General features: G+C 43.7%; 1 protein-coding gene across 8 annotated transcripts in view; it reads left to right on the top strand.

The window, feature by feature from the left end:
- Positions 1-26,976, top strand: part of LOC135538986 (SEC14-like protein 1) — a 61,437-nt gene extending 34,461 nt beyond the window's left edge. For 6 of the 8 annotated variants that reach the window (XM_064964883.1, XM_064964893.1, XM_064964868.1 and 3 more), the window contains 14 exons: positions 13,512-13,661; positions 14,319-14,450; positions 15,713-15,841; positions 16,433-16,739; positions 16,897-17,006; positions 17,169-17,403; positions 19,395-19,483; positions 19,580-19,650; positions 20,331-20,502; positions 20,662-20,796; positions 20,987-21,121; positions 21,775-22,032; positions 22,351-22,529; positions 24,008-26,976. In XM_064964883.1, coding sequence (XP_064820955.1) covers positions 13,512-13,661; positions 14,319-14,450; positions 15,713-15,841; positions 16,433-16,739; positions 16,897-17,006; positions 17,169-17,403; positions 19,395-19,483; positions 19,580-19,650; positions 20,331-20,502; positions 20,662-20,796; positions 20,987-21,121; positions 21,775-22,032; positions 22,351-22,529; positions 24,008-24,113 — 2,208 coding nt within the window. In that variant the 3' untranslated portion in view covers positions 24,114-26,976. The remainder of the gene's footprint in view (positions 1-13,511; positions 13,662-14,318; positions 14,451-15,712; positions 15,842-16,432; positions 16,740-16,896; positions 17,007-17,168; positions 17,404-19,394; positions 19,484-19,579; positions 19,651-20,330; positions 20,503-20,661; positions 20,797-20,986; positions 21,122-21,774; positions 22,033-22,350; positions 22,530-24,007) is intronic. The other 2 variants (XM_064964905.1, XM_064964910.1) reach the window with 1 other exon arrangement.
- Positions 26,977-27,436: the final 460 nt, after the last annotated feature.

The raw sequence follows: 27,436 nt of genomic DNA, 5'->3' as shown, positions 1-27,436 counted from the left end.
GTTATAACATAATAATAACACAGAAATTCGAGCCTTGGGTCATTAATATGGTCAAATCCGGAAACGATCATCTCGAAAACAAGACGTTTATTCTTTCAGTGAAATACGGAACCGTTCCGTATTTATCTAACGGGTGGTATCCATGAGTCTAAATATTCCTGTTACATTGCACAACCTTAAATGTTATGTCATAATTATGTAAAATTCTGGCAAATTCGGAGGCCCAAACTGTTACATATACCCTGATTCTGTGCATTGAACGCAAGAGAAATTACACAATTTCACCTGGTTAATATTGCCTGGTAACCTGGATTTCCTTTAGCTAAATATGAAGGATTGAAAATATATACTTCTGTGTATTGATTTTATGAAAGTCATTGATGTTTATGGTTAGGTACAGTCGTGCAACGATTGTGCTTTTTTGGCAAATGCGCTTTTAAGTCATCCCTGTTTGGCGAAGTTGGCTGTCTTTGTTAGGAAGAAATAGTCTTCACACAGTTCGTAAAGAGTCATGTTAGCAGGCAATATTAACTAAATGCATGCATGTTTAAAAAAATATATACTTGTGTATTGATTTTAAGAAAGGCATTGATGTTTATGGTTAGGGACATGCTACCATGTGTAGTTAACTAGTGATTATGATTGATTGTTCTTTATAAGATAAGTTTAATGCGAGCTAGCAACTTACCTTGGCTTCCTACTGCATTCGCGTAACAGGCAGTCTCCTTGTGGAGTGCAATGGAATCAGGTGGTTAGAGAGTTGGACTCGTAAACTGTAAGGTTGCAAGATAGAATCCTCGAGCTGACAAGGTACAAATCTGTCGTTCTGCCCCTGAACAAGGCAGTTAACCCACCGTTCGTATGCCGTCGTTGAAATTAAGAATGTGTTCTTAACTGACTTGCCTAGATAAATAAAGGTTAAATAAAAAGGGGTAAAAATAAAATAACAATCGGCCAAATCGGTGTCCAAAAATACCGATTTTCGATTTGTTATGAAATCAGCCCTGTGACTGCCCCGTTCTGCCCTGTGACCGCCCCGTTCTGCCCTGTGACCACCTCGTTCTCTACTTTTGACACCTTTAAAGTAGCCTAACTCAGTTGGTTCTACTTCTGCAACATAAAGTAGTCCTGATATTTAACCATGTGTAGCATTACTGGGCAACACCAACAGCTTTGTGTGTGTCACGGTGGCAGTGGCCTCTCTAAATGCCTGTCTGGCCGTGGCATAGTGAGTGTGTACTTTTAGCTCAGCATTTCCTGTTTTGATGGCAAGAGTGTTTTTTTACAGCTGACAGATGGGCTTCCTCAGCTCTCGCTCTCTCTCGCTCTCGCTCTCTCTCGCTCTCTCTTATATGCCGACTGCATTCCCAGAAAGGGGGCTCATGCCCACTATACCGTCCTTGGCAGAGCTAAGAATACTGCCCTGACATTACCCTCTGTTGATGAGAGCTGTAGAGTGGGTGGTGGTGGGTACTTAGTAGCTGCCCTATACAGAGCTTAGGCTAGATATGTAGCTATTCAAATAGTTCTAATAGTTTTCACCCCTACACACCGAAACACAATCTTCTTGAGTGTGCTGTACAGTCATGATTCTTGTGCACCAAACTGAATACTGCAGTTAAACTCTGTAGCTACTTAGCGTTGAGATTAAGTGTGGAAACAATCAGGATATGAACAATAAAATAGCCCATACATGATGTACAAAACATTAGGAACACCTTCCTAATATTTTGTTGCACTCCCTTTTGCCCTCAGAACTGCCTCAATTCGGCATTGCAAGGTGTCGAAGTGTTCCACAGGGATGCTGGCCCATGTTGACTCCAATGCTTCCCACAGTTGTGTCAAGTGGGTGGTGGACCACTCTTGATGCACACAGGAAACTGTTGAGTGTGAAAAACCCAGCAGTGTGGCAGTTCTTGACACACTCACCCCTGTGCACCTGGCAACTACTACCGTACCATGTTCAAAGGCACTTCAATCTTTTGTCTTTCTCATTCACTCTCAGAATGGCGCATACACAATCCATGTCTCAATTGTCTTAAGGCTTAAAAACCTTTCTTTTACATGTCTCCTCCCCTTCATCTACACTGATTTGAAGTGGATATTAGTGTTCCTAATGATTTGTACTCTGTGTATAACAGGGAAGCCATTGCATCCTGATATGCCCCACGTTAAAGCTGTATAACCTGTTAGCCTATGCTCTGTATTGAGCAGAAGTGACAGGCCTCGGCGTATTACCCAAGGACTCCCAACGACGCGGTTCCACCTACTCCAGGCCACACTCAGTCAATAGCTATCATCCTATTAAACAGGAGGGGTGAGGGACTGGGCAGGATAAGGAAACCGGTTTTGATGAGCAGTGAAAAGACTAAAATGGAGGCTGTGACACCTGGCAGGAGTTTGCCATTTAAAGGGAATTTAGGCTATTCTACTCTGCCTACAGAAAGGACAACCCATAGAAATATACTAGGAATACTCAAAGGGATCCTTAAAGCCCCTAGGCTGTGTCTCAGTAGCTTGTAATGGCTTCCTTCCTCATCTCCTTTCCTTGACCCCTAATCCTCAAGGATGTGATGGTTGAACATTTAGGAAATCTATCCAGCCCCTTTCAGTACTCACAGAGGAAAGGAGACAAGGAAAGGGAGTCACTCAGGAGTATTAAGACAAGTTTTTTTTTTTTTTAAGTCTCTATTTTTGTGGAACTTACCAAGTCTGGACTTGCACAAAACCACAATATTTTCTTAGCATTTTGACCGTTCAGAACAGTCTGGAACACAGCTGTCTCTCTCTCTCTGTCTCTCTGTCTCTCTCTCTACTGTGACCTGCTTTTCTGGCTAAACTGAAAATAGAAACTATGAGGAATTTTTTTCCCTCACATTACATTTGGTGCAGAGTGCAGCACACCTGAACGCCTGCCCTGACCCTTTTAGGATGGATGCAGTCTTGTAATCAAGTTGTGTAAGCAGGTGTGTGTTATCTCTTGAATAGATGTGGAATTATGTGTCATATTTCAGCTTAATGCCAGTGGGAGAGGTGCCAAAAATATTGCCAGTTGGACTACATAGCAGCACAGGGCCCAGCCACTGCAGAGGACCCAACCACTGCAGGAGACCCAGCCACAGGCGTCACATATACTCTGGGGTCAAGTGGTTATTTGACCAACACACGTCACACACACACACCATCCTCTCTGCCAGCTAGGTCAGTAGACACGACCCAGTCAGTCTAATCAACAGCCACCATGCCCATGCCACCCTGTACCGTTCACCTGGCTACAGCCCGCATGTGGCACAACATATTCAACATATTGAACCACCAGGAACCCTGGGCCATGTTCAATAGGGGCCCTGGTCAAAAGTAGTGCACTATATAGGGAATAGGGTACCAATTCAGACACAGTCAAAGCGTCCATTGATCACTGCCATCATAGTCAGCAACACTGCATTCCCCTGGCTACCAGGCCTGGCATTGGCAGTACAGTACTTTCCAGAATAGTGCTGAAGGCAATCACAATAATGCTCCTTTTGTTCCTCTGTTTACTGTGTGTGTGGGGGGGCCCTGCCCTGAATTAAATCCACTTTGTGCTGGAAAAAGAGAAGAGAAATGGAATAATGGATATAGGGAATGTAAAAAAGGGGATTGTTCTCATTTCAAATATTACTATGAAATGTCCTCTGAAGACTTGTGTAGGTCTATGTTGGACCAAAGAGCTTCGTATGTAACTGAACACTCCAAATACCTCAATCTCTTTTGTACAAATAGCTTTATTATAAGGTAAACATATGTCTTTTCGAAACAAGATAATTGTTTTGTCAACCATTAAAAACCAAAGAAAAAAACATTCCGGCCATATCTCAGACATCTAAATGCCTTGTTTTTTTGCTTTTGTTTAGATGTTGCGCGGCAACCAAGCCCTCATCAAATGTTTTAATCTCAAAAGGGGCCCCTCACCAAAATGTCCTGCTTGTCGCCGTTGAACGGCTGTTCTAAATATAGGAACTGATGTCCTGTTGGCTCTTGGCGCTGTTGTTCTTACTGATACAGTCCGGAGACGACACTCACACTCATCTAGGAAGTCCACAGGAGTCCCAGGCAATTTCAATTGCGTTTGAGATGATGTCCCTTGCAACTGTGTGAAAGTTGCTTTGCGTAACCCCAGCACTGTAGTATTGTCACTATAAACAGTGTTTTGATATAAGCTTAATAATAAGCTTATAAGATATAAGTTAATATCTTATAAGATATAAGTTTTGAGATATAGATATAAGTTTTGATATATATATATATGGAAGGCCATAAAGATCATCAAGGACATCAACCACCCGAGCCACTGCCTGTTCACCCCGCTATCATCCAGAAGGCGAGGTCAGTACAGGTGCATCAAAGCTGGGACCGAGAGACTGAAAAAAAAAAAACAGCTTCTATCTCAAGGCCATCAGACTGTTAAACAGCCACCACTAACCACTAACAAGCCATGGGTCCCCCCATTACTATTGATTTAACCATTAAGCTACGTCAGCACTGTGCAATTCCATCAATATTATCTGTGTGTGTGTGTTAGGGAGAGTGTAGGACTAGGTATTTGTGATCTCAGATTGTTGTTGGGCCTGTCTGCATTGTCCATTTTTTTTATGCTCTTAATCAGATCCTGTCATCTGATCTAGAGTCAGTTCTCAGTGTTGGGCTAGATCTCTGCTGATTGCCAAGTAGGGTGAAGAACTGATCCCAGAGCAAATCTTAGCTTAATTAGAGCTGATGTAAATGTTGTGATGTGAGGATGATTGTGTGTGTGCCGTGCAGACAGGCTGCTCCGCCCCAAGCTACATGCGTCTCTACCCTACCCAACCTCTTTCACACATACAGTAGGCATAAATAGCAGAACGGGTCTCATAAACACACTACGGTTCAGTGGTCATTGACCATCGCAGGGCACGTCAATTTCCCTTCCCAACACACATTTACACACACACACTCAAACATTATCACTGCTACTGACGAACGTCATCGGCAACACGAAGGCAGTCACCCGCCCACACATCAGCTCCAGCAGCCTGACCTTGGCCAGTGTCCTTCCCTTTCTAAAGACCAGTCTCTTTCAAAGCCACACTCACACACCATCTAGTCCCCTCTAGTCTGGAAATAGTCGTGATAATATCCTTCGGTTCCACCCAACTCATTTATTCCCACTGTTTTCACTTTCTTTCTTTCCATTCCAAAGTGTGCTCCGTTCCCCTTCCTGAAAACACTAAGAAATAGTTCCTCTTCCACCCTCAGTCTTACTATCCTTTCCTAAAGGAAGAAGGCCTGTTTTCTATTTCCTGGAAAGTATTAGGTATTGTGTATTGTTTTGACATTTCCCCATGCATGTCTGGAAAGTGATCCTATAAACGTCCCAGCTAAATTCCTGGGAATGTTACTCACACACTTGGCCTGCCTATCCTCTTAGTGTATCCTGTAGCTATGGAGACCTGTGCTGACACAAACACACACATAAACACACACGCATGCTTTCATGCTTATTTGGAAACATGATATAGCCAATTTTAGTCAAATGTCTCTTTCCGTTTTGTTTGATAGCTAGCCTAATCTGCTTCGGGGAAGAGTTGAGCTGGAGGCAGTCGAATCCAAATTTGCCGTGCTGTGGTGGAGCTCTGTCGGTTGGGTCTGTTTGGATTAACTGCTGCATTTGACTGACTGTAGCTCTGTTAGTCATGTGACAATGGGGCGGTGGCTCGCGTGACTGCCTAGGCCTTTGTCCCAATTACCTTTTCATCTTTTGAATATTCTTAAATATTTCCCTCTTCCTTCCTTTCCGTCACAGTACACAACCTCTATGAGAAGTTCAAGAAACATGTTGGGGAAACCATCCTGCCATTTCACCGATCAACATTAATGATGGAAATGAAACAAGAAAGGAGACCATGTCAGAGTATTGGAACATGTCCTCGTCTTCCTCTTGTCAACGCCGAGCGTGACACACTTCTCCCGTGACTTTTACCGACACCCTTATCTTGAATTGACTTTAAAAAGACCATGATGCTTTGTGTCAATAATAGACGGCCTAAGGCCTAAATATTGACCCCCGTCTCCCTTGTGAGTTTCTGATGTTTGAAGATGTGCTCAGCTGTGACCGAGCAATGAGTCATGCTTGCAAATGTGGTATTTGAGTTTCAGTGATGTGACTCGGGCCTTTTGATATGGAATTTGAAAATATGTAATAAGTAGGTCATTTCCTGTTTGGAAGAAGCATCCCGGATTGATTTGACGTGTATCTCAAGGGCATCTCTAGCATCAAGCGACACCCTCAACAAGCTAGTACATTGTCTTTGGGCTACCACTAACAGCCGCTACATATTACACAGTCTTTGGGCTACCACTAACAGCCGCTACATATTACACACTGTCTTTGGGCTACCACTAACAGCCGCTACATATTACACACTGTCTTTGGGCTACCACTAACAGCCGCTACATATTACACACTGTCTTTGGGCTACCACTAACAGCCGCTACATATTACACACGGTCTTTGGGCTACCACTAACAGCCGCTACATATTACACACTGTCTTTGGGCTACCACTAACAGCCACTACATATTACACACTGTCTTTGGGCTACCACTAACAGCCGCTACATATTACACACTGTCTTTGGGCTACCACTAACAGCCGCTACATATTACACACTGTCTTTGGGCTACCACGAACAGCCGCTACATATTACACACTGTCTTTGGGCTACCACGAACAGCCGCTACATATTACACACTGTCTTTGGGCTACCACGAACAGCCGCTACATATTACACACTGTCTTTGGGCTACCACGAACAGCCGCTACATATTACACACTGTCTTTGGGCTACCACGAACAGCCGCTACATATTACACACTGTCTTTGGGCTACCACTAACAGCTGCTACATATTACACACTGTCTTTGGGCTACCACTAACAGCTGCTACATATTACACACTGTTTTTGGGCTACCACTAACAGCCGCTACATATTACACACTGTCTTTGGGCTACCACTAACAGCTGCTACATATTACACACTGTCTTTGGGCTACCACTAACAGCTGCTACATATTACACACTGTCTTTGGGCTACCACTAACAGCTGCTACATATTACACACTGTCTTTGGGCTACCACTAACAGCCGCTACATATTACACACTGTCTTTGGGCTACCACTAACAGCCGCTACATATTACACACTGTCTTTGGGCTACCACGAACAGCCGCTACATATTACACACTGTCTTTGGGCTACCACGAACAGCCGCTACATATTACACACTGTCTTTGGGCTACCACGAACAGCCGCTACATATTACACACTGTCTTTGGGCTACCACGAACAGCCGCTACATATTACACACTGTCTTTGGGCTACCACGAACAGCCGCTACATATTACACACTGTCTTTGGGCTACCACTAACAGCCGCTACATATTACACACTGTCTTTGGGCTACCACTAACAGCCGCTACATATTACACACTGTCTTTGGGCTACCACTAACAGCCGCTACATATTACACACTGTCTTTGGGCTACCACTAACAGCCGCTACATATTACACACTGTCTTTGGGCTACCACTAACAGCCGCTACATATTACACACTGTCTTTGGGCTACCACTAACAGCCGCTACATATTACACACTGCACCGTGTTTAGAAGGCACTTGGCGGGTTATGTGATTTCTAGTTACCACCATTGTTTTCCCCACACTGATCTGGAGTCAGCTCCCCCCGCAGTCAGGACACTGAGTAGTGGCCTGAGTAGTGTTGCGTTTGTCTGTTAAAAATAGTCACTATCATGGCCTTTACATTTCCTGTTTTGCTTTCCTATTCATTGTGGGGTTTGTTTTTCCTTGTCATGTGACCTTTGTTTAGCATTGGGTGTATGTTGACTCTTTAAGTACATCTAACCTCCCAAATCAATCACACTTGAGTAAATGAGGGATACAAAGTAGGCCTATATTGAAAATAGTTGGTTCCACACAGGTGTGTTTCCTAAGTTAATTAAGCATTTAACATCCCGCCATGCTTAAGGCCGTGTATTAAAATGCTGGCAAGGCCATTATTTTGGCAACCAGAGCTATGCCCCCATAGGATGACAATGCCCCCCATCCACAGAGTTTGATGGGCATGAAAACGATGTTAACCATTTTGCCATGGCCCTCTCAAGTCACCAGAACTCAACCCACCGGAACACGTATGGGAGTTTCTGGAGTGATGTCTGAGACTGCGTTTTTCCACCACCATCAACAGAACACCAAATTCTGGAATTTCTCATGGAAGAATGGTGACAAATCAATCCAACAGAGTTCCAGACACTTGTAGAATCTATGCCACGGTGCATTGAAGCTGTTCTGACTCGTGGCGGCCCAACACACTATTAAGACACTTTATGTTGGTGTTTCCTTTATTTTGACAGTTACCTGTAGCCTATAGCCAAGTGTGTTGTTTTTGGTCTGAAACATCATGTTGGACATGAGAGTAAATCCATTTTAGAATTCAATCACTTTTTAACTACGTACCTTTTTAATTAAAACAAAACTTGCCATACGTGTTTGCCCATAGAATAAGTGGTCATAAAAATGCCTTTTTGGACCTTAAATGAAGGTTCTCAAAGTTGACCAATTTTCCATACTTTACCATACAATGAAACATCAATGGAAAATAAACTGTTGAGTTTATCATTTAAAAGCTTAGTGTTGTCAAACAATTTTATTATTTCACGGGAAAAAGTTTTTCATAAATTCTAAAATGTTAAACCTTTTTAAACTCCGATTTGTTTCATCTCAAATGTTGCATATTTTGTAGCGTAGACCATTTTTCATATCGTCTGAGGTTTTTGGGTTGAGCCAAAACATGATCTTGAAAACAGGGGCAGGTGTAATTTAAATCCATAGAAAAGACCTATCCCTTCAGACCACTGCAATTTAGCTTATTTATTTTTTTTATTTTTATTTTACAACCCCAAAGATGCCCATCATTCCACCCACTGAATGTCAACTTAAATGGTCATGTCTATTTATATTTTTAGGATTTCAATAGGTTTCCTATGGAGGATTGACAGTATAATTTAAAACAGATATTCCCATTCTCTGATGTGTGGACCTCCAACCATCTTTGTGTTCCCATTTGAAAGTAGAAATGTCTGTTATTCCCATGTTAGTACATTTGTCAGCCAAAACATAACACCCACCCTGTATTCAAGAGCATGTTGTCTCATCACAACCTGATGCAAAATAGGGTCTAAGCTATGCGAATGTGTAATTGACGTTAAAGGTTAAAAATAACTAATTTGATTTTTGTTTTCTACTATTCTCTAGAAATTTTAAAAGTTTTACAACCCTGTTTTGTAAGCTTTTAAATTATCACTCAACTGTTTATTTTCCAGTGATGAAGACACATGGGGTACGCAAAATGTCAACTTTGATCACCTTTATCTCATGAATGTTTTGGCGTTCAGGTCCAACAACTCACTTCCTGACCACTTCTACAATGGGAAACTATATATGGAATGTTTCATTCAAATCAAAAGGGGTACTGTCAAAAAGTGATGGAATTCAAATGTATTTGCCCAGAAATATTTTCTTTGTTTATGCAGTCTGGGGTGTAAATTGGGATTGAACATGTTGGACGTTGACTGTTTTTTTATATATATATATATATATACACTGCTCTATATACACACTTAAACAACACAATGTAACTCCAAGTCAATCACACTTCTGTGAAATCAAACTGTCCACTTAGGAAGCAACACTGATTGACAATCAATTTCACATGCTGTTGTGCAAATGGAATAGACAACAGGTGGAAATTATAGGCAATTAGCAAGACACCCCCAATAAAGGAGTGGTTCTGCAGGTGGTGACCACAGACCACTTCTCAGTTCCTATGCTTCCTGGCTGATGTTTTGGTCACTTTGAATGCTGGCGGTGCTTTCACTCTAGTGGTAGCATAAGACGGAGTCTACATCCCACACAAGTGGCTCAGGTAGTGCAGCTCATCCAGGATGGCACATCAATGCGAGCTGTGGCAAGAAGGTTTGCTGTGTCTATCAGCGTAGTCTCCAGAGCATGGAGGCGCTACCAGGAGACAGGCCAGTACATCAGGAGATGTGGAGGAGGCCGTAGGAGGGCAACAACCCAGCAGCAGGACCGCTACCTCCGCCTTTGTGCAAGGAGGAGCAGGAGGAGCACTGCCAGAGCCCTGCAAAATGACCTCCAGCAGGCCACAAATGTGCATGTGTCTGCTCAAACGGTCAGAAACAGACTCCATGAGGGTGGTATGAGGGCCCGACGTCCACAGGTGGGGGTTGTGCTTACAGCCCAACACCGTGCAAGACATTTGGCATTTGCCAGAGAACACAAAGATTGGCAAATTCGGCACTGAGCACACGTGACAGTCTGGAGATGCCGTGGAGAACGTTCTGCTGCCTGCAACATCCTCCAGCATGACCGGTTTGGCAGTGGGTCAGTCATGGTGTGGGGTGGCATTTCTTTGGGGGGGCGCACAGCCCTCCATGTGCTCGCCAGAGGTAGCCTGACTGCCATTAGGTACCGAGATGAGATCCTCAGACCCCTTGTGAGACCATATGCTGGTGCGGTTGGCCCTGGGTTCCTCCTAATGCAAGACAATGCTAGACCCCATGTGGCTGGAGTGTGTCAGCAGTTCCTGCAAGAGGAAGGCATTGATGCTATGGACTGGCTGCCCGTTCCCCAGACCTGAATCCAATTGAGCACATCTGGGACATCATGTCTCGTTCCATCCACCAACGCCATGTTGCACCACAGACTGTCCAGGAGTTGGCGGATGCTTTAGTCCAGGTCTGGGAGGAGATCCCTCAGGAGACCATCCACCACCTCACCAGGAGCATGCCCAGGCGTTGTAGGGAGGTCATACAGGCACGTGGAGGCCACACACACTACTGAGCCTCATTTTGACTTGTTTAAGGACATTACATCAAAGTTGGATCAGCCTGTAGTGTGGTTTTCCACTTTAATTTTGAGTGTGACTCCAAATCCAGACCTCCATGGGTTGATACATTTGATTTCCATTGCTAATTTTTGTGATTTTTGTTGTCAGCACATTCAACTATGTAAAGAAAAAAGTATTTAATAAGAATATTTCATTCAGATCTAGGATGTGTTATTTTAGTGTTCCCTTTATTTCTTTGAGCAGTATGTGTGTTTTGTGTTGAGGTATGTTGTTGGGTGTGAGGAATTGTTTGTTGTATTTGGCCTACCGCTTCATGTGATGTTTAGTGCTGTTGAGAGCATTTGTTGATGCAGTAGCCTGTTTTGATGGGCGAACACCAAACACTGTGTTTACTCCTGCCATAGTGCTGACTGTACACCTCCGAGAGCCTCTGTTCTCGACCAGAGAGAGAGACAGAACTCAGCATGATGATAGTGGACACAGCTCAATGGTTGCAACCCAAATAGCACCCTATTGCCTAATATAGTGCACTACCTTAGCACTTTAGGGAATGTGTTGCCATTTGGGACACAACCAACAGCCCTGGCAGTGTTATTAGGCAGTCTGGTACCATGCTGACTGGAGCTACAAAGAATGGGGGGTGCAGCTATTGCCAATTTCCTAAGCCCCTAGTTAGCCTGGTTTGCTCGTCGCCTCACACCCCAACCTGAATACCGGTCCCATTTTAGCAGGGTAAGCTCTAGCCCTTATTACAGTTATGACAAAGCCCTTTTTTCACCTTTATTTAACCAGGTAGGCTCGTTGAGAACAAGTTCTCATTTGCAACTGTGCCCTGGCCTAGATAAGCATAGCAGTTTGACACATACAGCAACAGAGTTACAAATGGAATAAACAGAACACAGTCAATAAGAACAATAGAAAAAAAGAAGATAGGGTGTATATATACAGTGAGTGCAAATGAGGTAAGATAAGGGAATTAAGGCAATAAATAGGCCATGGTGGCGAAGTAATTACAATATAGCAATTAAACACTGGAATGGTAGATGTGCAGAAGATGAATGTGCAAGTAGAGATACTGGGGTGCAAAGGAGCAAGATGGATAAATAATTAAATACAGTATGGGCATGAGGTAGTTGTCTAGGCTACAGGGGTGTTTCTCAACCTCCAGTCTGTGGCCCCAAAAAGGAAAAGCCATAGCTTGCAAGTCCCTGGTATGAAAGTATTTCAAAACACTGGTTTTAGAGGACCTGAGCTGAACCCAAAGCATTTTTAGAGGACGGGGACATCTTGCTCCATAATAACTGATGAGTGAGCTGTGAACACTGCCAACCTTGAGTAAAACATTTGTAAAAAAGCTTGTTCTTTCTCGCTCGCTCACTTACTTAGCTTTTAGTGAGTGCTTTTACATGTATGTTTTCAGTCTGAGCCATCTTGACTAAGTGGTGGATTTGTGCCCGGTGGTTGCCTCTCATTGCCCCAACGCAACTTCCCTCCTTTTTCTCGCATTCTCTCTCCTTCCTCTCTCCTCTCGCTCTCACTCCTTCCTCTCTCGCTCTCTCGAAACTGCAGACTCCAGCTGGGCCAGGATAAGAATCTGACCATTCAGCACAAAATGAAATAAATAATGGTGTCTCGAGCAGCCAGGAAGAAGTAGACAAAATTAGTTCCTTTATTACAACACATGGCATAGACTTGGCCTAGAATTAGCAAAGACGCTGTCATAATGTACAAGTCTCTTGACTGTACTGAGTGCAGTGTCACTTAGGTGGGCTGAAGCATTAACCTTGTCTCCCACACCTCTCCAAACTGATCGGGGACCTGTCGATTCATGTCCCCTTGCTGCTTACGTAGCCCTGCCAATTAGGTCCAGGATCAGTAATCAAACCATTATGAAACCAATGCAGGCCCATTGTGTGCCAAGGACCTTACATTGTGTAACAGCTGCCTTCAGCAGCACAATAAATCGAGGGCTGTGTCTGAAATTATACCCTATTCCCTACATCATGCACTACTTTTGACCAGGGCCCATAGGGTGCCATTTTGGTCGTGACCTAGGTGGTATGTGTTTATGAGCAGAATTCTACTGATATATTGTGCCTGGGGTGCCATTAATGGGCCTATTATTACTGGGCCTATTATTTTGCATCCTAGATAATGAACGATGCGTTGTGTAATGCTGGAATGTGTGCCAGCTGCTGAGACGATTGGATACGAGTCAACGATAGAACCAGAGTGCGGGTCAGGGAGTTGAATAGACCTGAAGGGTGTTTTGTCTCTCGCTGTCTATCTTCTCTGTCCTAACCTTTCACGCCCACCGTTCTCTCTTACTCACTTTTTTGAGATATGAAAACAGCTGACAAATTAGATTTTGGGAACTAGAATATCCATCAATTAAATGTCATAGTCTAGCCATTGTAAGGCCAACAATCTTGTCTGATGCATCTCGCTCTCTCTCTCAATTCATGGAATGGAATGTGAAGGAGTTTGCGTTGTTTCAACAAATGAGTCCCACACTAATAACCCTTTCTCTTTCCGTCTCTCTCGCAGGCCTACGAGAGGCGATTCCCCACGTGTCACCTGATTCCCATGTTTGTGGACAGCGAGGTGTTGGAGGAAACTGAGAGCGAGGATGGATCCATACACCAGGTCCAGCGCCGCTGCAAACTGGACGTGGACGCCCCACGTCTCCTCAAACGGGTACGGCTAACTTGTCGCTAACCTTTTCGCTAACTTCTCTCTTGAGTCTTGTCAGTCAATCAATAAAATGTTTTTTTATCAATCATTGTCAGTCAATGTGAGTCAATCAAAGAAATATGACCTATAATTACTTCAAATATGAGTGAAATAGTTTTCCTTCCAGAAATGTTAATTTAGTATGTTATAAAGTATATTTTCTGTGTTGGAATGGTGTTGGCATACCCCAAACAAGGAGTGGTGTTGATGTATACCGGTCATGGAAAATAGTGATGTGAGTCGATCGCTGATTGGCCAGCTCATCCTTCTCAAGAACATGATCTCTTCTATGAGGAAATAGCTAGCATTTTTTAAAGGTTTATTTGAGATACAAGTTTGAGGTGTTTTTCTCCAATTTATGCTTTGGCCACAAGTACGAGAATTGGACGAGTCGGCAACATTATTTGGATACAGAATATTCATTTTAAGTGAGATTTTCAGGGGACAGTTGAAATAAAGTTGCATTTGAAACATTCGAAGCTGACGTGACAAAAATAAATAAAAAGACCTTAGGTAACACGCAAATCATGCATCGGCCATTTTGTAATCAGTGTATCCGTTTTTCCTTTTTGACCATTTAGTTTTGCTGCAACTGGTTTCATGAGTGTTCTTTGTGTGCAGATTGCGGGGGTGGACTATGTGTACTTCAGCCAGGAGAACACTCTGAACAAGAGAGAGAGGACGCTCCACATCGAGTCCCACAACGAGACCTTTTCCAACAGAGTCATCATCCACGAACTCTGCAGTTACTCGGTGTGTTTTACACACACACACACACACATTTTAAAATGTGCCTTTGGTTGGTATGGTTACATAAGCTACCTGTCCATTCGCTAACACACATTCAAGCCTTGGCTTTATTTTGTCAAACGCATGCACACACACTCGCACTCAATCACACACTCACAAAGCCCTGTTAAACCACTTTGAAGCCAGCTGTCGGCAGCACACCTGTGCATTCACAATGTCTCTTCAAATGGACGGATCAAGTTGTGTTCCAACCAGCTCCTGATATGTAGCTACACAGACGCCGCTTCAGTCTTAGTTTTATATCACCACACGACACGGACACGCACACAGCCCTGTAAAAGCAAGTTGTCGATGGCACACTTGTCTGAAAGCCCTTCCCTCCAATGCAATCACAATGCAGAGAAAGCTGTGTCCCAACCAGCCTCTCATGTGCTGCTTCCTTCCCACTGAATAATTCAGACCTCCCATTGTTCCCTGCAGCACTCCGCCTCAACGCACTCGCACACTGTTCTGGAGTCAGTTCTTTCACACCGCCCAGGCCTACTGCAGTGTGTTGCGGCACTCCCTCCTCTGACCTCAGTGCTACTCTCACCAGACTCCCGTGGTGAATGAATGCGCTCTGAGTTAATGAGGTCAAACACATTGCGCTAGCATCTAACGAGGCTAGCGGGCCTATTTTAGGTCCGTTATGCAGCTTTTCTTATGGAAGACCCGTTACAGTTAGCTAGCGGAAGCTAACAGGGCTAGGTAGCTCCATGAGACTGAGCTAAAGTTGGCTAAAGCTGACATATTTTGGTAGCCAGAGATAACAGGTATCCAACGCCGGAGCTAGCCGAAGAGCTACATAGTAAAATAAGCTCTTTCAGAAGTTGTGTGTCACGGAGTGATCACTGTATGACTTGCCCCATTTTGCCTAGCGGTGTCTGACATTCAACACTCACTCCCAGTCCTATCTAACACACTCCACTCGCTGACATTCGACAAAATCTATTTTGATACAATCTCAGGCTGTGTGAATGTGCTGTCTGTGCTTGATACCGTCACAAAATTCCCTCCTATCAATATTTATTGGCATATAACGACACAACCTGTCAGTATTGATATAATGCCAGTGGGCAGTATCATCGGTACGCACTCCCACACATAGCTGAGGATGTGTAGCTTGTAGTGTGCGTCAGTGCTCGGCACAGTCATATTGGTGTATGTGGTTGCCACGGTAACACTTGTATATTCTCTTTTGTGTGTGTGTGTGTGTGTGTGTGCAGGCCCACCCTGAGAATGATGACTGGACGTGTTTCGAGCAGTCGGCCAGCCTGGACATCAAATCGTTCTTTGGCTTCGAGAGCACGGTGGAGAAGATGGCCATGAAGCAGTACGCCAGCAGTATCAAGAAGGTGTGTGTGTGTGATCCAGATCTGATCAGGGTCATATTCATTAGACACTAACAGTAAGAAACAGACTGAAAGGTGGTAGGAATACCTGAACCTTGTCCAGTAAGAAATGTTGGTTTTCGTTTACCATTGGTACGTTGCGCCCTAATGAATACAACCCAGATGTATGTAGAGAATGTAGAGAATTCACCAGAGGTCAAACATTCCCCTCATGCAAAAAATAATTAATCCAACTAGGTTCCATTTCAACTCAATAATTGAAATGAAATTCCAATTCAAAAATAACCTAATTGTATTGGGAATTTAATTCATCTCCTGCAATGAGTTAAATGAAAATTAACTGGCCCAACCATGGAATCCAGTGTTGATACAGCAGACATACCATTGGGCCGTGAGTGGTGAGGTCTCGGGCTAAGTGGTTCTTATTATGTAATATCAAGCCACTTTGCTGAGCCAATGTAAACAAAGGTAAGCTACTATTCCCTATTTAGCCTCCCTCCATATTAATAACGATCTTCTTTTTCTCACTTTGTCGTTCGTTCTCTCCTCCCCCATCTCTCTTGCTTTCCCTCCCTCCCCCTCCCTCATCTTCAGGGTAAGGAGATCATAGAGTTCTACCTAAACCAGCTGGAGGAAGAGGGGATAAGCCACGTGCCCCGCTGGACTCCCTCCCTGGATGCTCCTTCCTCCGTCACCACCAAACCTGTCTGTGCCACCCCAAAGCTCCTCCCCCTGGAGCTGCCTGTCACGCCCGCCGTCTCAATCCCCGTGTCCACTGATGCCAGTGATCATGAGATTGCCACTGCCACCAATAATGATGCCACCCAAAGTGATGCCACCAGCAACGATGCCGCTAGCCAACCTGACAACCAGACAGAGAACCAGACAGGCACACCTGATGGTTGGTACTAATGAATGATTGAGACACTGTTCAAAAGTTTCAATACACTAGGAAAATGGGAAACACTATTTTTAAGTGGCGTTTAGCGGCGTGATTGATTTTGAAGGAGATTGAATTGACTGACTTGAGAATTCCCTAAAGTGTGTGTGTGTTGTAGACAAGTTGGATGCAGACTACATCAAGCGCTACTTGGGAGACCTGACGCCTCTGCAGGAGAGCTGTCTGATCAGACTACGACAGTGGCTGCAGGAGAGCCACAAGGGCAAGGTGAGACGCATCCTTACAGCTGTCAATACACGCGTACTAAAGCATATTCCATCTTTAAAATCATACTCTGCTACTTGAGACACAAACATAGAGGCATGTGTGACATGCTCACACGCGCACGCTCTTACCCTGCCCCCTCTGAACCCCCCCCCCCCCTTGGAGACCCTTACCCTCACTCCCTCCTCTCCCTCCTCACCACCTTTCCAGATCCCTAAGGACGAACACATCCTTCGTTTCCTGCGGGCCAGGGACTTTAACATGGAGAAGGCCAGGGAGATCCTGTGTCAGTCCTTAACATGGAGGAAACAGCACCAGGTGGACTATCTGTTAGAGACGTGGACCTCACCACAGGTCCTCAATGACTACTACACTGGAGGGTGGCACCACCATGATAAAGGTATGGAGACGGAGAGAGGTGCACAGGCACACACACACACACACACACACACACAATTAGTCGCTAATAATTGTCATGAAGTCTTGATTTGATGTAGAGGGATAGTCATATGATGTTCACAATATACAGTAATTACTCAGACACACACGGCACAAACAGTGTTGTACTCGTATTATTTACTCTTATTATTGGTATAAAAACAACTGTTGTGTGTCCGGTTTCTTTGTAAATAACTTCCCAAAACGTCACTTTGTATTTCACTGTGATAGAAAAAGAAGTCTAAGCCACAACTTCCTGTCTTACACCATATTGGTCCAATGAAGGACTACAACTTAGAATTGACATTGCAGTTCACCAGTCCCAATTTCAAATACATTGTTGTTACTTCATACTTGCCCTGGATATTTGCATTCTCTGGTTTATTGCATGTCTTCACGGCAGTCCCAAGGCATCGCGCTCATCACACAATTAAATGTATAAGAGCCTTGTTTGAGGAGCAGTGCGAGAGCAGCTCCGTGCTTTTCTAAGCAGCAAACAACAACTCGAAATGCAATCGTGTGTAAACTGTTTTGATGGCCACGATTGGAAAAGAGCTACTGTTTTTTTTTTTTTTCAATCTCAACTTGTAATTAAAGCCCGCCTCCAATTCGCCGTTCAAGTGCATAAGCTAAAGTCAGGGGTAGGCAGGCTATCAGCGTGTCACACACCACTTTGCAATGTGAGCGTGAGGCAGCATAATTGTTTGAAACCTGAACGTTTTACTTTACTTCAAATAATGAGGCATGTCTTACCTTGCTTCGAAGTAGCATCCATCCATAGAAATGTGTAACTAATTATTTTATATTGACTTCCTCATACCATTTATCCAGCATGATTTTATAAAAACTTCCTCATACCATTTAACCAGAATGAATTTATAAAGACTTCCTCATACCATTTAACCAGTAGGATTTTATAGAGACTTCCCCATCCTATTTAACCAGTAGGATTTTATAAAGACTTCCCCATCCTATTTAACCAGTAGGATTTTATAAAGACTTCCCCATCCTATTTAACCAGTAGGATTTTATAAAGACTTCCCCATCCTATTTAACCAGTAGGATTTTATAGAGACTTCCCCAGCCCATTTAACCAGTAGGATTTTATAGTGACTTCCCCATCCCATTTAACCAGTGGGATTTTATAAAGACTTCCCCATCCCATTTAACCAGTGGGATTTTATAAAGACTTCCCCATCCTATTTAACCAGTAGGATTTTATAGAGACTTCCCCATCCCATTTAACCAGTAGGATTTTATAGAGACTTCCCCATCCCATTTAACCAGTGGGATTTTATAAAGACTTCCCCATCCCATTTAACCAGTGGGATTTTATAAAGACTTCCCCATCCTATTTAACCAGTAGGATTTTATAGAGACTTCCCCATCCCATTTAACCAGTAGGATTTTATAGAGACTTCCCCATCCCATTTAACCAGTGGGATTTTATAAAGACTTCCCCATCCCATTTAACCATCATTTCTCACCTGTTCTATTGGTTTTCATATCAACTTTATTTTGTTGTCCAGAAGCCAAAGACCCAACCCATCCTAGTTGTTGCTATTAGATTCCCCCTCTACGTTTCTAGCAGAGATTTAAATCATTGTCATATGGAGCCACTTGCATTAGGCACACTGTTTTAGAACTGTTTTCCCACAAATTGCATTTTGGTAAATGTTTGAAAAATATGCTTTATTAGCTGCTTCATTACAGGAGTTGAATGTTCAATAATAGACTGTAATTAGCCTTTGACTGGAAGACGATAGACTTGCTGTTGCATGTTTCTCATTATGAAAAATGTCCATTCCTTGTATGCATGCATAATATTTTACTGTTTGGAATTGTATTTTTTGTTTGTTGACTGGTTAACGAGGGTTAGTTAGTCTGCAGCAAACTGGACCGAAATTTGCATCCCTAGACTATTCAAATATGCGTCTGTCTGTGTCCTTCCAGAGGGTCGTCCTCTCTATATCCTGCGTCTGGGACAGATGGACACCAAGGGGCTGGTCCGAGCCCTGGGGGAGGAGTCTCTACTCAGACACGTGAGGGGGCCTCTTTTGCTATCAGTCACACATGTGATAACTAAAGTGTGTGTGAGCATACCTACATTAAGTGTGTGTGTGTTTTTAACCCTTCAGGTTCTATCCATAAACGAGGAGGGCCTAAGGCGCTGTGAGGAGAACACCAAAGTCTTCGGCCGACCAATCAGGTACACACCCTGTTGCTATTTGGTAGTATCTCCACCACTCCCTCTGATAGGTCAAGTGGAGTTTAAGCCATATTGCATACACCTATCCAGGCTTCTCAGATCTACAGGACACGAGTTCCTGGGAGAAGGGGGACTAAACGGTAATGAGTCCTATGGTACCTCTGTTGCTAAGCTAATGTGTATCATGGGCATTGCCTTGGTGCAGTGGGGTTATTAACACAGAGTGCTGAGTGTCGGGGATGCTCTTTAAAGTTATCTCTAGGCAAGATGGAAAGAATGGAGGGTTCCTCTCTGAAGGGTGTGGGTGAGAGAGAGGGGGGAATTGATTAAGTGACAGAGAAATGGAGCGAGTGAGAGGAGAAGTGGAAAAGAGAGGGGAGAGAAGAAAGAAGGCGAGAAGGGGGGGGGGGTGTTACCTGGCAGCTGTCAGGCTTATCAGATAGGCGCGACTGTGGGGAGAAGCCATGCAGGAATCTCAAGTGTGCTCGGGTGGAATGCCATGGAGCTTCCCTCACGTAAGACAGGGAGCCAGAGCCCCTGATTGAGAGAGGGAGGAATCTGTCCGTTTCCCTTTTTTGACGTCATAAGGTCGTATTTGGAAATGTAATGTGTATTGTACTTGCAATCTGTGTAGAGTACTTACAATCTCTCTCTCTCTCTGTCTCTCTCTGTGTGTGTAGTTGTTGGACGTGTCTGGTGGACCTCGAAGGGTTAAACATGCGCCACCTGTGGCGACCGGGGGTTAAGGCCCTTCTGAGAATCATTGAGGTGGTGGAGGCCAACTACCCAGAGACCCTGGGACGTCTGCTCATACTGAGGGCTCCTAGAGTCTTCCCTGTGCTCTGGACCCTGGTGAGACACTATGAAATACTATGGCTGGAGACTCCTAAACGACACCCTATACCCTATATAGTGCTCATAGGACACTAGATAAGCTGCAGCTAGGCATGATGTGTTTAGGCGAGAGCAGTAGGGTGTTGACTCGTCCCACCGTCTCTGTCCTGTGTTCAGGTGAGTCCGTTCATCGACGAGAACACCCGTAAGAAGTTCCTGATCTACGCTGGGAATGACTACCAGGGCCCCGGCGGCCTGCTGGACTACATAGACAAGGAGGTCATCCCTGACTTCCTGGGAGGAGAGTGTATGGTGAGTCACTGTGTGTGTGGTGTCATCACCCAACATAGTCACGTTGTCGTGTGGTTGCCATGATAACGTTTGTATCCCTTTTTAGAAATGATATTATGAATTTTTGAATTTAAGATTGTAGCAAAGATGTACTTTCTATGCAGTTTTCGTTCTCCTATGGCCTAGTTCTTTGTGTGTCGTCTGTGTGCAGTGTGAAGTCCCAGAGGGAGGCCTGGTGCCCAAGTCTCTGTACCGTACTGCAGAGGAGCTGGAGAACGAAGACATCAGCCTGTGGACAGAGACTATCTACCAGAGTGCCAGCGTCTTCAAGGGAGCGCCCCACGAGGTGAGCCCCCAACACGGTGCACCTCGGCTGGGGCAGAGCAGAGACGACTCGAGGAGAGCGGGGCGACTGTGGCCTTAGCTGAAGCTTTGAAGTCATTTGTGGAGAAGGAGAAATAAGAAAGCGAGAGAAGGGCAGATAGGCGGGAGGAGAGAAAGAGGGAGATGGGGAAAGAGGTATGGGAAGAATGAGCGAAAGATGGGGATGGAGAGAGGAAAATAATTAACAAGCCAAACGTTGGTCTGCTGAAGTTACTTGACCAACACTGCCACTGACTGGAGAAATCCTGAAAGTGCATTCAAACTGATCTTCAGACATTAAGCCACTGTTCTGTCACAAATTGAACATGAACGTTGCTTTGAGAGGAATCTGCACCCATTTGTTCTTTTGTTTCTGTTCCAGGAAAGTAGATTATATGATCTATTATAAACGAAGCCATGTGGATACTACTCGGTAGAAATCTGCTGTCTTCCCTCCCTCAGTCATCTGTTCTCTTTAATTCTTTCTCAATCTCTTTTACTTCTACTCTTCTCATCTCTTTTTCTCCTGATTTTCCCATCCTTCCTTTTCTCATCCCTCTCTCTCCTTCTCCTTTTCTCTCCCCTCGTCTTCAACCCTCCTCTTTTTCTCTCCCTCCTCCCTGCTTTCCCTCCCAGGTGGTGATCGAGATCATCGACGCCTCCTCCGTGATCACTTGGGACTTTGATGTGTGTAAGGGCGACGTGGTCTTCCACCTCTACCACTCCAAGCGCGCCCCCCAAACCCCCCGCAAGGACCCCCTAGTGGGGCAACACAGCAGCATCACCACCCCCGGGGGGAACAACGTCCAGCTCATAGACAAGTCCTGGACCATAGGCCTGGACTACAGCATGGTGGAGTCACCACTCACCTGCAAGGAGGGGGAGAGCGTTCAGGTCAGCACTGGAACAGCAGACTAGATGTTCATAGTATTGAGAAAGACATGAGGCATGCAGGTGGCTCTTTGTCAGTGCCTGAGAGAATCTCTTGACTGAATGAATGAATTAAGATTGACTCATTAAAATATACAGGTTTGCATATTACACCAATGTTGAAACCAGTAGTTTAGTGTTAAGTGTGATTTGAAATGCCTTTCGATACTTAATAGATCTAATAATAGATCTAACATTCAGATTGACAATTATTAAAACATCATCTAATGTACCCCCCATCTCCCCCCACCCCATCTCTCCCTCTCGCCGTCCCTCTCCCAGGGTTCCCACGTGACCAGGTGGCCCGGGTTCTACATCCTGCAGTGGAAGTTCCACACCATGCCGGGCAGCGCCTCCACCAACCTGCCCCGCGTGGACGACGTCCTCGCCTCCCTGCAGGTCTCCTCACACAAGTGCAAAGTCATGTACTACACAGAGGTCATTGGCTCCGAGGACTTCAGGTTAGTGTGTGTGTGTTGATATCAAATGGGTCATCAAAGTAACTTTAATTATTTTTTAAATCATACTGTATATTGTGTTATGATTGTATTGTATCATCACTTTTTTCCATTTTATATTTTTTGTATACAATATTGACATCAACATTGTATCCATTATGAAGTGCCAAGCGTAGGCTTCCCCTCCTAAAGAGAGAGATGTCCGTTTTACCCTCCACTCTCTTTTCAATGCGCTCCTATCCTCTTATCGCTCACCAACCCCTCTTCTACTCCTCCTTCTGTCCCTTCTCTTTCTGTCTCTTCCTGTGAAGAATGGCTTGCTTTGATGTTCAAAGTTTGTAAGTGGACTTGTGTTCCCTTAGCTTTGCATTGCGTTTGGTTGCTTATGAGAACTCCCATTTAACAGTTAGCGACAACTCAAAGATGCTAGCATCTTGACCCTTTGCTTATGGCTTTATTTGAGCATTACCTCACCAGCAATGCTAGGCTTTCTCTGTGTGCTTCAGCTAGAGAAAGGCCACTCACTAAGCTAGCTAGTCTCACCCTTGCATGAATGACTAACATGCCTTTTTAGTTTGAATTGCCTTCCTCCTTTGCCACAAAGGGCTACCTGTATTTCAGGGTTCCCCAACTGGCCGCTCGCGGGTGTTTTTTTGTTTATTTTTTTACATAAAAGACGGATAAAAGTTATTTTTAATTTAGGAAATCTGTTCCAGAGTATTGCCATGCATAATAGAAGTACGTGATGTCATACAAATCTATGTACATTTAAAATGAAAAGGTTTTAATCTAAATATGATATCTGTTTGGGCTTCTTGTGGTCAATTTGCAGTCCTACAAATGATTTATAATTATGTTCCGGCCCCCTGACCATCTGCTCAAGACCAAATCAGCACATAGCTGAATGTAGCTGATGATCCCTGCTGTGTTTTTCTGCCTCTGCAAATTGGTTGATAAGGATAAGAAGTCTTTTCATTCGTGCCCCTCAAAACTATCACTGAAGCATGAGAGGCCATGTTTTAGTCCGCGTGGGTTAGAAGGACAACCTATTTAGTGCAATATGCTAAATGAATGTCACACAGAGTGGATTCACCTCCGTTTGGTTTGACTTGCTGCATGATCTACACTATTCGGCACTAGACTTGACAAAGCAGGAGCTTGAGCTGGGCATCATTAATACCAGACCAGAGATCAAATACTATTTGAAATCGTTTCCTATGTGACAAGAGAACATTTTTTTTTTAGTTTATACTTCAGCTGTGCTTGATTGAGCTTTCCTGCTGCAATATAACCAATAAACGAGTCCCACAAGTGCAAACCCCTCCCACTGGTCACTCCTAATGCAAACGCTCAAAGTAATTGAAAGATTTCAAATAGTACTTGCACCCAGGTCTGATTTTTAAGCCCATTTAGTATGTAGTTCTAAAACCTTAGTTAGGCCAACAATGCGTTTAAATAAAATCTAACCTTTTTTCTCTCAGGGGCTCTATGACCAGTTTGGAGTCGAGTCACAGTGGTTTCTCCCAGCTCAGCCACGCTACCTCCTCCTCTAACCACTCCCAGTCCAGCTCCATGATCTCCAGGTAGAGGACTACATCTCCTGCCAAGGACTTACAATTCTCCCTCTGCTGAACTACAAGTCCCAGCTCCTCCAGCCTTCACAGTCCACACTTTCCGCCCTAACCACCTCAAACCTGTACTACTATTAGTCAGTCACAATGTGGAACTGAAGCATGCTTGCAAAACAGAGGAGAAAGGAAATGTCGGCGGTTGAAAAACTGAAAACAAAGACTTGTGATTTTAAAGGGCTCCTATTTTCTTGCAGCAGTCCATGTATATTTCTTCCCAGCTTTTTCCTGGGCTGCTGAACAGAACGTTGGCAGAACGTTTTCTGCTTGCTGAGACTTTGGTAGGTGTGGGAAGTGTCGCACCCATGGAGCGCAATGTCAGTTCAAGCAATTGTCACACTCATTTAAGGAGCTGTGGGACTGGATAAAAACGGGATGCGTCGATACATATGTGCATTAGAACACTTCACACACGTGCACACTTCCAAGGTATTGGTGATACTGGATGCGCTGTTACATAAGAACATGGACACTTTTTATAGGTTGAAGAAACGGGATGCGTCGTTACCTGCAGACAAAACATGTTCAAACATAGGAAGACACACGCACTCACATACTGTATAGACACAGACCATAAACACACCTGAAATGACATGCAGAGAAACATAGTATTTGCCATATCATCAGTGGGGTTGGTCTCTACCTGGTGAATTGTTTATATGTAAGGATTGGGGGTAAAGCCGTAGCGAGGTATCGTTTAGAAGCAATAAGCAGAGTTCAAATATCAACTATTGAAATAATTACTTTTCTATTTACCATGAAAATTTTATGTATGGAGGTTTTTCCTCATGGGTGCTATATGTGCAATGTATAGGTGACCTTCCAGTTCCCGGGTGACGAGATGGACAGACAGACATTTAATTTAGCTGAACTTTCATTTGGAGAAATAGCCAAAAGAAATTGCCAGAGGTTATTTTTGAAATTTGAATTGACACATTTTGAATGTGTTTGCAAATGCATCTACACATCTACCAGTCTCTTTTGGGCTCAAGACACTTAACCAGTGATTACGTTTAAATTATTGAATTTCAATTACTTTGACTTGGATTCCACCCCAAAATGAGTGTTTCCCATCTGTCCCTGTCTGCAGGAATGAACCTGACCCGTAGCTAGGTGTGGTTGTGGTCATTGGTTTGAATGTGCTACTGATGGTCAGGTGAGCTTTTGCTAGCCAATGGAATCCCCCGAACTGTCAGGGTCACAGGTCTAGGTCTAACTGCTATTCTTTATAGAGGGGTAGATATAGAGAGGGAGGAAGTGAATGTTTTTTGTGGTGAAGTTTATCATTTGCTCCTGCGCCATTCATGGAAATGTATTGATGCATACATGTACTTGGGCTAGTGCTGGTTGGATTGTTAGTTTTCATTGAAAGTGAAGTGGGTTGCTGCATGTTCATATTGGGATATGGTTGATTTTAGTTTAGGAGTTACCATAGTAGCTACTCATGAGCCATTTGTTAGCACCATTTTAGCCTTTGTAACTAACCATGTGTATAAGAAATATATCTGCTTGGTTAGGGGACACCCCCTTTGCCTCGACTGAGCGAAGTGGAGGATGTTTCCATTGTAATGCAACGTACCCATGCAAATGTTCTGGACAGCCACCTTGTGCTTCTAAAGCACCAAAGACGACGACAAAAAACTGTTCCGTCTTATAGTTTCCATGTTTGTTTGTTTTTTTGTCAAACTATTTTCGAGTGTTTTTAGGGGATATTTTGTGAGCTTCAAGCTCACAAAAGAGATATATTGAACTTCTCTACAGATTACTGTCGGCTGTTTTCAAAGGTTCGATAAGCTTTTGCCTTGCATTACAAGCTGAGGCTCTCAAGACAAGTCACCATGCTGCTGCTTGACGTTAAGATGGCCAAAGACGTGTTTGTTGATGGGGCGTTGGATCTCACTTCAAGGATTATCGGCCAATCAGGCGAGCAGCACGTCTGTTTTTAACAGCTTTTTGAGATGCTACTTTTTTAACGATGATAACGAAAACCCAAGGTCAAAGTGAACAGTCTAATGTACAGTGTGTGTCTAACTGGAATAGCATGAAATGCTTTGCTCACTGAGGAAAGGACCTGCTCAGAACGAGAGCTGTTCAGAACTAACTCATTAAGTTATTGAATGAATGGAATAATGAGTAACTAAATGTCTGTAAGGGTGTCACCCATGTCAGGACTGAGGATGTATAGTTGTACTTATTGTCTTCTGTACTCAATTTCACCTTGAAGCATGTCTAGAGTGATTAGCATAGTTTCCTACTTTCCAGCTCTCTATCAAAGGAAACTCATAATGCCCACAATGTGTAGCATAATATCAACACAATGTGTAACGTGCTCAACGGTTCACCAAGCTTTAGAGAAAGGTTCCAGTCTTCTTTGAACACGACATGCGTGTGAGAGGAGACGATGTTAGTTTTTCCTTTAGCTGAGTTGGAACAGTGCTTTAGAAGTGGCTCACTGTTGTTTTAAACCAGAGGCCGATGTCTTCAGTTACCTTTCAGTTTCAACTGACCTCAACATAATGTCACTGCTACTACTGAAATGTATCTGCTATGTAACCTGCTTTGCTCTACTTGTCAACCTTCACTTTTACTTAACTCATTTACATATGAGGGCTATTTCTGTCTTGTTTGTCACCAACCATATCCTGATTTCTCCATTTCTCTCATCTAGCCTCCCAACCTGTAAGACAACGATAATGTTGCATATCTTTATTTCCCTGGAAATTCATAATTATGTTTAAAGAAATAACTTCGAATTAATATAAAATAGCGCCTTTCCAATTTTTCAAACCATTAAACTTGAATTATGAGAATTAAAAGTTGTCCTGTTTGTGTAACATATCTTTCTACTTTTGATCTGGCTTCAACCTGCAATGCACGCAGCAATCTCAGTTTAAACTCCATTTGACTGTCAATGTGGATGCATTTTGTTATCTGTATGTAGGTGACTTGAGCTATCTCAGGCAAAATGATAAGCAGAAAGAGTTGAACATTGAGTGGTTGAATAGGTGAACCAATGGATGGACAGGATTACATGCAAGCTGGGTTTTTTAGACTGGAATGGAAGATGGTCTCTGAATTACAAGCAGATAGTATGCACTAAGGGACTGTATGAAGCCTAAAATCTCATTTGAAAGTGCTTTCTTGGCAACATGAAAATAGTTAATTACTGTATAGGTATTGAGGAGCTGTCCAAGGTACTACTACCTAATGCCCAGTAGGTGGCAATCATCAAATATCAAACAGAATATGCACAGTCAAATCAACATTTTATTTGTCACGTGC

The sequence above is a fragment of the Oncorhynchus masou genome, chromosome 5, assembly GCF_036934945.1.
Source record: "Oncorhynchus masou masou isolate Uvic2021 chromosome 5, UVic_Omas_1.1, whole genome shotgun sequence".
Lineage (NCBI taxonomy): Eukaryota > Metazoa > Chordata > Actinopteri > Salmoniformes > Salmonidae > Oncorhynchus > Oncorhynchus masou.
The sequence above is the reverse complement of the archived record's forward strand: the minus strand, read 5'-3'. Positions and strand labels throughout refer to the sequence as shown.